The sequence below is a fragment of the Staurois parvus genome, unplaced genomic scaffold (genome assembly GCF_062004578.1).
Source record: "Staurois parvus isolate SC_StPar_1 unplaced genomic scaffold, SC_StPar_1.0 ptg000019l, whole genome shotgun sequence".
Taxonomy (NCBI): Eukaryota; Metazoa; Chordata; class Amphibia; order Anura; family Ranidae; genus Staurois; species Staurois parvus.
In genome coordinates, this window is record NW_028317815.1 from 25,715,029 (window position 1) to 25,728,583 (window position 13,555).

The 13,555-nt window shown below is 38.2% G+C and overlaps 1 protein-coding gene across 6 annotated transcripts in view; it reads right to left on the minus strand.

The window, feature by feature from the left end:
• The window catches only part of PCLO (piccolo presynaptic cytomatrix protein), a 357,044-nt gene that overhangs the window by 33,258 nt on the left and 310,231 nt on the right, over positions 1–13,555 (minus strand). For 4 of the 6 annotated variants that reach the window (XM_089685918.1, XM_089685921.1, XM_089685909.1 and 1 more), the window contains 7 exons: positions 11,149–11,257; positions 10,014–10,081; positions 6,949–7,160; positions 3,790–3,840; positions 3,191–3,321; positions 1,670–1,696; positions 183–276 (listed from right to left, as the gene is read on the minus strand). In XM_089685918.1, the coding sequence (XP_089542044.1) occupies positions 183–276; positions 1,670–1,696; positions 3,191–3,321; positions 3,790–3,840; positions 6,949–7,160; positions 10,014–10,081; positions 11,149–11,257 (692 nt within the window). The remainder of the gene's footprint in view (positions 1–182; positions 277–1,669; positions 1,697–3,190; positions 3,322–3,789; positions 3,841–6,948; positions 7,161–10,013; positions 10,082–11,148; positions 11,258–13,555) is intronic. The other 2 variants (XM_089685932.1, XM_089685920.1) reach the window with 1 other exon arrangement.

The window sequence follows — 13,555 nt, forward strand, 5'->3', positions numbered from 1 at the left end:
GTATGTTTAGTATTGCTTTAGGGTAAAAATGTTTTAAATTTAGAACCACTTTAAGTCAGCACAGCTTCACCCCATTTACTAAACTTTACTTTGCAAAATGAACATGCACTACATCAACCCTTATTGCACCAGTTAACTGCTCCATTTCAAGTTGTGTAGATGCTCCAACAAATCCAACAAACCTGCTCAATGGAGATGTTTTTGTAAATCACTGTCTGATTCCATTCTGGGTTTAAACTTTTCTGTACATATTTTGTTCTTCTTTTATATTCAGCACTGAAATAGAAAATGTGGCAATAAGATCGTAATATAGAACAAGATACATGCTTCAGAAACAGAGGTAGCATCTTGTCAATTGTAAGAAGCAGTAATGTTATCTTTAAGAGACCAGATTTCATATTTAATTTCGTAATTTTAAGATGCATGACATAAGCCTGCAGTTCCCTACCAAAAAATGTAACACATCTGTGGTGACATCACCACACTAGTCGTCTATTGACACTTCCTGCAGCCCTGTAACTGAAGGTCCATACCTCAGTATGGACCAGTGGCTGCAGAAAGAGTCTGCTGGAGCCTGTGCAATACACCTACTTTCCATGAATCACAGTGCAATGCTTTCCAAGCTCCTAAGGAAACAAATTATAATAAATGAACAAATATGTGGGATTTTATTTTTTTTTTAATAAAAAGTTGACACCAATTCATGCAGTGACCATAAAAATGGTTACCTTAATAGTCATAATACACCCTTAATTTCAATCGGGGAAAATAAAGTATAACTAGAAGTGTTAGTTGAGGCTGGATATGATTGTAACAGCTAGAGCAAAAGCATGATGTGGATGCTCCAAACTAGAACTCAAGAGGTGCATGTAGAAGCATCAACAGGAGTTGTGAAGATATTTGAATTTGTAAGGCACCACTCATTAAGGCACCAAACTCTTACTGAAACATCATTTTACTTAAAGCATATAATCCAGAATACTGTTTGCACAGCTGGGCTGAATTAATTACAAAATAGTAGTCATATGTTTGAGGCACAAATGGCTACTAGTTAATTACTAAACTCCACTTTAATTTAACTCACCAAGGGACTACTACAATTGTAACTAGTTTGAAGACACTGTTTAATACTACATCAGTCCTTCTTAAGGTTTTGGAATGCAAACAGCAAAAATCACTTGTACATTTTGAACTTTTTGTGAAAATTATAATATAGACTGATGCATCCACACTAAAGGAAATGTAGTGTGGACCGGAATAACCAAACAGATATCTACTTTTATTTCCAAAAAAATGTAGGTTGTATTTAGTTTTTTTGTACTTTCCTTTTTCGCTTGTTTGTGTAAAGTATCTGATGTGTATGTACATGTAAAAATGGTCGGCCTGTTTATGACTTCTGTACTGGAACATCTTTGGAGAGTTCTAGAGGCGGTTTTCATGTCTCACACACAATCTAAATTATACATTTATATACAGTTATGTTTGCAGTTATGACAGTAACTGCAAATGTAACAGTGTCTAAAGTACAAACAATGTGAGTTTTTTCAAAATGGATAATATAATAACTTTACAAGCTGTTAGCAATAATACCAATAACATTTGTGTTTCATTGATTTTCTGAATGCTCAAAATAAACCTTGGATTATAATAGTAAATTATTCAACTCTACCTGGCATTCTGGACAACCATGACTTGGCTGCAAGGACCCAGTTTCGAGACACAGTGCAATCATTACACAAAGATGTGAAAGCACAGGAAGCAACCAAGATAAAACATAAGATACACATAAAAGACATAACACAAAGATTAAATGCATACAGTGTTTTTGACAAAACAAAAATGGCCTGCAGCACATTGATCAGGAATGTGTTACAGGCACAAACAGTCCAGTGAAAATACTAAAGTAAAAGCCAACACAGACATACAGCAAGCACAAGGAAAATTACAATTTATAATCCTATAATTGGTTCAAACATGCATTTATTCCAAATAATGATTATTGTTTTTCTAGCAACTATTGTTTTACAAAATTATTCAGAGGTAAAAAATGATCACACTTAACATTTGAAAGCAAGTTTATATATCCTATGTATCACGTATAGCTCTTTTTATTTCACATTATTTGAATGAAACAAAGGTTCAATTCAGTTCTCAAGAAACTGATACATAGCTGCAATGTGCCACCACATAGTGACAAAACTGAACCAATTCCAGAAAATATAAAAACAAAATTTTATAGTAGCAAAACTGCTTTTGTTGTCAATAGCTCTTCATGAATCACAGGATAAAAAGTTCAAATCATATGGTGCTACTGAATATTTCAAAAGACAATGTGAAGAAAATACAGTAAATAAAGTACACAAAAATAAACATTGGAACAAAGGGTGTATACAACTGGTGAAACTCCTTACTCACTAACTATATTTACACCCTGTCTTAGAAAATGGAATATCAAATCTACTAGGTTACTATCAGTGAACACATCCTAATTGAAACGAATTCCTGCTTTTTACTAATCCTCTTGCTACACATATTGTTCATATAAGCAGAGCTTAATAGCCAAAGCCTACCTTATTTTTTCTATAGTGACAATGCAAAAATTTAAGCCTAAATTCTCTAACTTTATTTATTTTAAATTTACAAAGATTGAGAGATGCACCATCAATAAAAATGCTGCATCATAGCTATGTATTTCAATCCAGTGTCAAGAATGGACAGACATCCCATTTCACCTTCCTGCACAATGACACATATTGACCCTCCCAGAGGACTGAGTCATAGATTCCATGACTAAGCCCCCTGTGATGGGCAAAATGCAGGAAAGTGGAATGACACATATTTCCATGTTTGACACCGGTTTGTAATAAATAACTGGCCATTTTTTAATGATTGGTGCAAAGAGGGAGGTGATATTTCTGAGGAAGTACACATTATGCTGGTGTCAGCAGCCCGAGACATACTTGGCAGGTAAGAGCTGCTGGAATGGATGACCCTGGAGCAGTGCTGTGCTTTGTTCACTTTTATCCAATATTGCTTCATTGGTATAGTTCCATACATATATGACAGTCTTCGGGCATTACATTCTTCTACCTTTTTCATGACCACTGGTATTCACTGTTGTCACAGAGAAGGACCATATGTCTATAATACAATTTACCTTTACTTGAATTATTGGTTATGTTCATCTTACCCTCTTCCTGGAAGGAGATATACTTTCACAAATGGGTCTGAATAACCATTGTTATCTCTGGGAACGAGATTCCTTGCTTGAAGTATATGGATAATGAGATTACCAAGATGTTTATCATAATTAACCTGAAGCTACAATAAAAGAGGACAAAATGTCATTGTGAAAAATATACAAATGCATAATCTCTTTTTCTCTGAAGAATAAACAGTTTCAAGTAAATCATTTTACAATAAAGGGCAGAGCAGTGGTATGCTACTCTGATGAGCATGCGGTCAAAACAAGACCTCTGCAGAGGGCTTCAGTCAGGATACCTGTGGAGATTTCTTTGCTTGTGTCCCTAAATGTTACAAGCAGACTTAGAAGACAGATGGTTAAGTTTTCTTTATCCAAAGATGAGTTATACATTTTGCAAAAGTTTACACTAAAGTTTGATACTATATTAATTACCCTTGGCTTAATCCTTCTTTTTAGAACTAGCAATACATTTAAATTGTAGCACTTAAAGATCATGTTATCCCCCAAAAAAATCCCTGAATATCACCAAAATGTTTAATTCCACATATAAAGGTAAAAAAAAAAAGAAATTGAGATTTACATACCTGAATGTCACCAGTAATAGGGTGTGAATGTGGTTTTATTGCTTCAGTGGACTGAAAAAAGAAAAAATAGGTTTTCTCAGCTCTTAAAAATTTTGATCCATCTATGGTCAGCTTTGGACTACATAACTTGTGGGAACCTACAGGATGCCCATCATCAGTGACACAATGGATACGTAGTAATGCATTCATGGATATATAGTAAGGCATTAAAGATAAGGTTTTTTCATATAATGTAGTGCAAAACAGTAAAGTTCAGTAATGCAGAAAAACCTTGTATTGGTGTAGAACAGTTTAATGTTCTTTGACTTTAAACGCACCTGCCATATTGTGCTACTTTTTACAAATGGCGATTCAGCATAAATGCTGGCATCACAAAGTTCCTGCAAGCAGTTTTATTATCAAAAGCTTCTTTCTCTGTGGAATTGGGGAACTGTTCAATCATGGATGCATTCTGAGCTGAGTCCTTGACTTCAGCTCCAACATTGAGTTCTGCCATGTCCCTCCATTGTCTCACAGTCCAGTACAGTGCTCATATCAGCTTATGCAAATCTCTTTAAGACAATATATATATTCCGGGCTGCCATTATTTTAAGTTGTAGTAAACCACCAGAAATAATTTGCAAAAAAAGTCCCCTTCAAAATAATAATATAATGTGCTAGTATGCATCACATACTAGCACATTATGAAAGACTTACCTTAGAAAGCAGCCCTCCAGTGGCATGCTGTGATTACTGACAGAGCTTCCATCCTCACCTTGTCCTCCTTCCGGGTTTGCGGGCTTCAGCTGTTTGACTGGCCAAGCTGCAATGATGTCACTTGCGTAGGAGTCATGGCTGAAGCATGTCTCTCTCAATGGAGGGCACAGTATTTACTGTACCTACAGGTAAGCCTTATTTTAGGCTTACCTATAGGTACAAGTAAACAAGGAACATTTACTACCACTTTAATGAACATATTTATTTACGTTATTAAAATATGTTTTGCTACATTGAATCATATTATTTCTTATAATATATACATACAGTCAGGCCCATAAATATTGGGACATCGACACAATTCTAACATTTTTATCTCTGTACACCACCACAATGGATTTGAAATGAAACGAACAAGATGTGCTTTAACTGCAGACTGTCAGCTTTAATTTGAGGTTATTTACATCCAAATCAGGTGAACGGTGTAGGAATTACAACAGTTTGCATATGTGCCTCCCACTTGTTAAGGGACCAAAAGTAATCGGACAATTGGCTTCTCAGCTGTTCCATGGCCAGGTGTGTGTTATTCCCTCATTATCCCAATTACAATGAGCAGATAAAAGGTCCAGAGTTCATTTCAAGTGTGCTATTTGCATTTGGAATCTGTTGCTGTCAACTCTCAAGATGAGACCCAAAGAGCTGTCACTATCAGTGAAGCAAGCCATCATTAGGCTGAAAAAACAAAACCAACCCATCAGAGAGATAGAAAAAACATTAGGCGTGGAACATTTTTAAAAAGAAGGAATGCACCGGTGAGCTCAGCAACACCAAAAGACCCAGAAGACCACGGAAAACAACTGTGGTGGATGACCGAAGAATTCTTTCCCTGGTGAAGAAAACACCCTTCACAACAGTTGGCCAGATCAAGAACACTTTCCAGGAGGTAGGTGTATGTGTGTCAAAGTCAACAATCAAGAGAAGACTTCACCAGAGTGAATACAGAGGGTTCACCACAAGATGTAAACCTTTGGTGAGCCTCAAAAACAGGAAGGCCAGATTATAGTTTGCCAAACGACATCTAAAAAAGCCTTCACAGTTCTGGAACAACATCCTATGGACAGATGAGACCAAGATCAACTTGTACCAGAGTGATGGGAAGAGAAGAGTATGGAGAAGGAAAGGAACTGCTCATGATCCTAAGCATACCACCTCATCAGTGAAGCATGGTGGTAGTGTCATGGCGTGGGCATGTATGGCTGCCAATGGAACTGGTTCTCTTGTATTTATTAATGATGTGACTGCTGACAAAAGCAGCAGGATGAATTCTGAAGTGTTTCGGGCAATATTATCTGCTCATATTCAGCCAAATGCTTCAGAACTCATTGGACGCCGCTTCACAGTGCAGATGGACAATGACCCAAAGCATACTGCAAAAGCAACCAAAGAGTTTTTTAAGGGAAAGAAGTGGAATGTTATGCAATGGCAAAGTCAATCACCTGACCTGAATCCGATTGAGCATGCATTTCACTTGCTGAAGACAAAACTGAAGGGAAAATGCCCCAAGAACAAGCAGGAACTGAAGACAGTTGCAGTAAAGGCCTGGCAGAGCATCACCAGGGATGAAACCCAGCGTCTGGTGATGTCTATGCATTCCAGACTTCAGGCTGTAATTGACTGCAAAGGATTTGCAACCAAGTATTAAAAAGTGAACGTTTGATTTATGGTTATTATTCTGTCCCATTACTTTTGGTCCCTTAACAAGTGGGAGGCACATATGCAAACTGTTGTAATTCCTACATCGTTCACCTGATTTGGATGTAAATACCATCAAATTAAAGCTGACAGTCTGCAGTTAAAGCACATCTTGTTCGTTTCATTTCAAATCCATTGTGGTGGTGTATAGAGTCAAAAATGTTAGAATTGTGTCAATGTCCCAATATTTATGGACCTGGCTGTAGGAACATAGGTTGAGAAAAGTGACCTGTAGCAGGGAATTTACACTGCAGCCTTAAGAGTAAATCTTTAACTCTTGATGGGAATTATTCTCATTGCCTAGAACAGTTGGGTGTCCACAGTCTAAAGAAGCTGGATATGGCCTAAGCTTTATTTCCAACTATAAAATAAACTTCAATAGTTGCCTCAAAATCAAAAGCAGACATAGGTAAACAGGATTTCATCTTTCACAGAGAGTTTTTTTTTTCATTTTCATTTGCAATCTCATAACATTTTATGTAGTGCAATGTGTAAGCATCTGATCTGATCTTTTTCCAAACAGTTATACAGATACCATCAGCATTTCATGAGCAACTACCAACAATGAGTACATGAAATACAGTTCATAGAAGTGTTAGATTATAAAATTATTTATTATGTTTTCTAATTACAAAACTAGAAAAAATATTGACCGATTGAGGACCCATCAATTGCACTAGTCTTCGTATTTAAAAAAACAATCATGTTTACCTTACTACTGTGTCTTTTCTTGCTTACTGAAGGGGAGCCAGGCTGGCCAGGGCTAGGGACTGCACTTGAGCCTGTTGATGTTGTTCCTGAATGAATATATGATCCTTTCTCCATTGCAGAAGACACAACAGAAGGTGTCTGCTGCTGGGAAACCTTTTGGAGTTCAGCTGCTAACTGTTTCGGATCCACTCCAGGTGACTTTGTTTTCTCTACTGTAAAGACACATAGAAGAAATAAGGATCTCATTGAAAAGGAGCATTGCATTATGATAGTCTCACCTATTCACAATTTTTCTAAATTTTAACTGTGAAAGCCTTACATTAATTGACCTTGCAGTGCAGTTATTTTCATTTTATTTACAAAAATCCATAGTTACTGTGGTAGAGTGTGTTGCCTTGCAACATTTAATGAGTGGAAAAGTCAAAACTAAAAATGAAATAAACCCATATATGGGCCCATGGGCTGATTGAAAAAACAATATATTGCCCTATTCACACAAGCAAGGTGGGTGGAGAAATCTTCCTCAATGTGCTTTTTTATTCTGACAGAGGGGACTCTGGGGACAGCGGAGAAAACACAGACTTCTGTTGAGTGGGAATGGCCAAAGATGGTTGAAGATTTGGCCGGTTCAGTAGGGACCGAATTTCAATCCATCTATGGTCAGTTTCACTTCTGTAGGTTTACCAGTCCATTGCCAATGTATGAAAAAAAGCCAACTCTTATATATGGTTAAATTTTTCCCTTAAGTTTTTGAAATATAATATGGCCATTTCAATAATAAATTCACCCCCCCCCCCAAATCTTTGATCTCTGGCTGAGATATCTAAGCAAGAGTATAGCCTTTCAGTTACTAATCTACCAGTAAATTGTCTGGAAAATAAAAATGGATCCAAATTTCATTAATGATGTAAAAGGAAAGCACATAATATGCCTTGCCCCCTGTAATGTACCCTGCTCCCGCATAATGTGCCTTGCCCCCTGTAATGTGCCCTGGCTCCACATAATGTGCCCTGCTTCCATGTAATGTACCCTGCTTTCTCCTCATGTAGTGTGTCCTCCTGAACCCCTGTACCCTGCCCTGTTGCCCTCGCACACACTGTTTATAACAAGTTGGACCCAGAATGGAGCATCTATGCAGAAAAAGAAAGCAGACATTTCACAATAAATAGTTAAGTTTTAATATTTATTCTTTTATTTAATGCTATTTCTAAAAATAATTGTTGTTATCAACAACTCTCTGATCATGCCAATGTTCCATGAACTGTAGATGTGAAAATTATTTCAGGGGTTCCCCGAGATTTAAAACTTTTTGGCAGGGGTTCCTCAAAGGTAAAAAGGGGTTGAGAAACATTGGCCTAACACATTACCCCAGTTTTGAGGGAAAATGGACCTGAATTCTGCTGTGCTCAGGCAGCGTTAAGAGTCCTGTCATATTCACCTCTTGCATAACCCTTCTGGAGCTCTGCCAGCAAGCCAATGAAGAGTCACATTGCGTCCGAGCACATCACCCCTCCCATCTACAGGACAATATTATCAGTGCTGGGCCTACAAGGAAGGGTGCTCCACAGGACAACATTAACAGTGCAGTAGATGAGGGGTTAATAGTGTCGAAGCAGTGCAGCGGTTGTCATCTCATGTCTTGGTCTGCGATTGGTATGTACTGTATTTGCTCTATCAGCCTAATACAGAAGACAGAGTTACGGGTTACAGCACATCTAAATTAGCCCCACTCCTGAGCTGCCAATGGTTGCCTTACCCATCCCCTAGTTAATTTTTATTGCTAGAATTAGTTTTCCCATTATGGGTTAAGTTTCATGTGTAAGTTTCCTAAGGCCTCACAAACCGTAGAGCCACCTCTGTGGAAGAACTAAATGTGCTGCCTTAAAAAGCCAATCTTTGTTTTGTTTGAATATAGTGGGGAATGTTTTTCCTGTCTGTGTCCCGGTAGGAGATTTTTCTTCATGTATTGGAGACAACAATAATTCAAAGAAGTCAAAGTAAAGAAAATTCTATTTTCAGCAGGAGCACAGACAGCAATAAAAAACTGACAGAGGTTCTATCCCTTCTCCACACTATTCCAAACAAGAAAAAATGGCTTTAGCCTTACACTTAATGTACCAAATCAATTTATCTCTTTTCATTTTTAATGTTTCTTAAGTAGATGAAAATTACAAGTCGATGACCTCTTACTAGGAAATATTTCTTTCAATCAGATATGGGAATTTGTGATATTTTGTATACATGTGTGTGTGTTTTATCCACTTCAGCTCTTACTCATGTATAACTCTTATAGACCCTCAAATGTTTTACATTTCATGTATGGACTTATTGATTGTGAAATCATTTTAGTAGATAATAAAGATAATAAGGTAACACATACAGTATATCCTTTTTCAGGACAAGCAAATGCCTTCTTTTGCACTATTTCAGAAAAATAATAGTGAAGGGGAAAAGGGAGTAATTAGGGCAATATGGGTTAACCAAGAATTAATATGCTTTTAAATAGGTACAAATAAAAGAAAAAAAAAGACAGTATTTCACTTGCGAACTGATACACTGTTTTTTTATATAAATATAGCCTGCAAACAGTGGGGGAGATTTACTAAAACTGGTGCTCTCAGAATCTGGTGCAGCTGTACATGGTAGCCAATCAGCTTCTAACTCCAGCTTGTTCAATTAAGCTTTGGCAATAAAACATGGAAGCTGATTGGTGACTATGCAGAACTGTGCCAGATTTTGCACTCTCCAGTTTTAGTAAATAATCCCCAGTGTCTGTGGGCTTTGTTTTATTACAGTGGGCAGTCAGTGCTGTTGTGACACAGACTGGGACTTGACAGTCAAAATGCTAGTCGCTTACAGTGATTTCTGATACCTCTGAAGAGAGAGGAAAACCAGGTACCAAGTGACTTCAAAACATTTCTTTGAGATCATATCTGGTATGCCCAAGGTCCATAGATAGTTAGCAAATGGTAAATGTCTAAATAACATCTAAAAAAAATTATTTCTTTTTTCTACTGCTAATTTCAGATAGTAAAATACAGAAACATCAAAGTCATGTGACTTACCAGCCTTTCCTGGTTCATGCAGCTCTAAGTTCTGAGGAGTTTCAGAATTTGATAGCATGTTAATATCTCTGGAAAACATTGGAAAAGAAAATGAGACAAATGAATGAAATGCTACACAGTTCAACTAGTCATTGTGCTTTATCTTTATTTACATTGCATTGAAAGGCTAAATGTAGACTAATGTTTTCGTTCAGCAACATTATTACTCTTGATTTTCTCCATAGCTGTCAGTGTCAGTGCACAGTAATGCAAAGACAGGACAAGCTTAGAGATAAAAGATGTGGCAAACTAAAGGCCTAAAGTGGTTGTAAGGCTCCAGATTTTTACCTTCATGCTTTCTATTCATCCTAATACTTACCTGAACCCCATCCTGATCCAGCGATATGCACAAGAGCCTCGGCTCTCCTGGGCCTTTTTATCCATTTAGCTGAAACAGCAGTGGTAGTCATTGGCCCCCGCTATTGTCAATCAAAGCCAGTGAGCCAATGAGGAGACAGCAGGGCTGAGCCAAGCCGCGCTCTGTGTGTGAATGGACACATGGAGCAGTGGCTCAGGAGCGAACTTGCTTAGGTGTCCCCATAGCAAGCTACTTGCTGGGGGGGGGGGGCACTTGGCAGGAGAAAGGGGCTTAGAGTGCCAGCAGGAGAGCTGAGAAGAAGAGGATTGGGGCTGCTTTGTGCATAACCACTGCACAGAGCAAGTAAGTATAACATGTTTGAAAAAAACCCACAAGCCTTTAATATCACTTTAAGCATGGCATACACATTCAGATTTTTTTATTAACCATTGGATTGAATGAAAAAAAAAATGACAGATTCCCACCTCAACACAAACAATTTGGATGCAGCGATCTCTGATAGGGGGACTCACCCCACCAGAATACACTGATCAGGGCTTGCAGCCATTGGCTGCAAGGGCTAATTGAATGTTGGTTTTCCAGCAGCACCATTTGACAGAAGTTATTAGACAGACTTCTGGGGAACAGACAGCAGTACCCATGTACCGAATGTGAGCTGGTTCCATTTTTAGTATATTTGTATTGGGCGTTAGTGTTAAAAATTTCTCATAATTTGTTAACAAACTAGTATAGGTTCTTAATCATAACTGGAACAAAGGAAGATGAAGATAAACTCACAGTCTTACACATATTTCTGCTTCCCCACTTGATTGACTAATGATACTTTGAACTTCTTCATATGTCTTTGCAGTTAATGGGAACCCATTCCATTCTAAAATTTGCATTCCTGTAAAAAATGGTCACATGTTGTTATTTAATTTAAAATCTACATATAAAATATATATTTTTGCTGCTTTATCTGTGTTGTTCATTTACATATATTTATTATACTGATTATATATGGGCAACTCGTTGAACATTAAAGATCTGATGACTGCCAGCTGCCAAAATGACCACCAAAAAGCACCTGCAGCCATTAGGCCAGACTGTTGGTATATACAGTCAGGTCCATAATTTTGGGACATCGACACAATTCTAACATTTTTGGCTCTATACACCACCACAATGTATTTGAAATGAAACTAAAAAATGTGCTTTACCTGCAGACTGTCAGCTTTAATTTGAGGGTATTTACATCCACATCAGGTGAACGGTGTAGGAATTACAACAGTTTGCATATGTGCCTCCCACTTGTTTAGGGACCAAAAGTAATGGGACAATTGGCTTCTCAGCTGTTCCATGGTCAGGTGTTTGTTATTCCCTCATTATCCCAATTACAATGAGCAGATAAAAGGTCCAGAGTTAATTTTAAGTGTGCTATTTGCATTTGGAATCTGTTGCTGTCAACTCTCAAGATGAGATCCAAAGAGCTGCCACTATCAGTGAAGCAAGCCATCATTAGGCTGAAAAAACAAAACAAACCCATCAGAGAGATAGAAAAAACATTAGGCGTGGCCAAAACAACTGTTTGGAACATTCTTAAAAAGAAGGAACGCACTGTTGAGCTCAGCAACACCAAAAGACCCGGAAGACCACGGAAAACAACTGTGGTGGATGACCGAAGAATTCTTTCCCTGGTGAAGAAAACACCCTTCACAACAGTTGGCCAGATCAAGAACACTCTCCAGGAGGTAGGTGTATGTGTGTCAAAGTCACCAATCAAGAGAAGACTTCACCAGAGTGAATACAGAGGGTTCACCACAAGATGGAAACCATTGGTGAGCCTCAAAAACAGGAAGGCCAGATTAGAGTTTGCCAAACGACATGTAAAAAAGCCTTCACAGTTCTGGAACAACATCCTATGGACAGATGAGACCAAGATCAACTTGTACCAGAGTGATGGGAAGAGAAGAGTATGGAGAAGGAAAGGAACTGCTCGTGATCCTAAGCATACCACCTCATCAGTGAAGCATGGTGGTGGTAGTGTCATGGCGTGGGCATGTATGGCTGCCAATGGAACTGGTTCTCTTGTATTTATTGATGATGGGACTGCTGACAAAAGCAGTAGGATGAATTCTGAAGTGTTTCGGGCAATATTATCTGCTCATATTCAGCCAAATGCTTCAGAACTCATTGGACGCCGCTTCACAGTGCAGATGGACAATGACCCAAAGCAGACTGCAAAAGCAACCAAAGAGTTTTTTAAGGGAAAAAAGTGGAATGTTATGCAATGGCCAAGTCAATCACCTGACCTGAATCCGATTGAGCATGCATTTCACTTGCTGAAGACAAAACTCAAGGGAAAATGCCCCAAGAACAAGCAGGAATGGAAGACAGTTGCAGTAGAGGCCTGGCAGAGCATCACCAGGGATGAAACCCAGCGTCTAGTGATGTCTATGCGTTCCAGACTTCAGTCTGTAATTGACTGCAAAGGATTTGCAACCAAGTATTAAAAAGTGAAAGTTTGATTTATGATTATTATTCTGCCCCATTACTTTTGGTCCCTTAACAAGTGGGAGGCAGATATGCAAACTGTTGTAATTCCTACACCGTTCACCTGATTTGGATGTAAATACCCTCAAATTAAAGCTGACAGTCTGCAGTTAAAGCACATCTTGTTCCTTTCATTTCAAATCCATTGTGGTGGTGTATAGAGCCAAAAATGTTATAATTGTGTCGATGTCCCAATATTTATGGACCTGACTGTATATATTCTGAAACTATAGAAATGTCGCAGTACACTAGAAGATCCTACATCTACATCTTAACTTGCAACTTATCATGTATTATTACCGCTTCGTTTTCAATCCAGTTATTCACAATGTGAGAGTTTATTGTATCAATGGCAAACTACCCCATCTTATCCAAAAAAGCAATACAAAGAACAGAATACCATAGCAATAAGTCAGATTTCCTTTTGATGCAGTCAGACAATTAATGTAGCTTTTTGACTGCCTATTATGGGTTACTGCACTTTGCATGCTTCTTATTGAATAAGCCCATGGGCAGAACTGGTTTAGTGCAGGTGCTCTGATGTTTACCACTTCACGCCGGCACCTCCCGGCCCTTTAAGAGTTTCAGAAACTGGGAGGCGGGTGGGGTTTTAAGGTCATGTGACCACCGTGATTCACCGTCACGGCAGTCA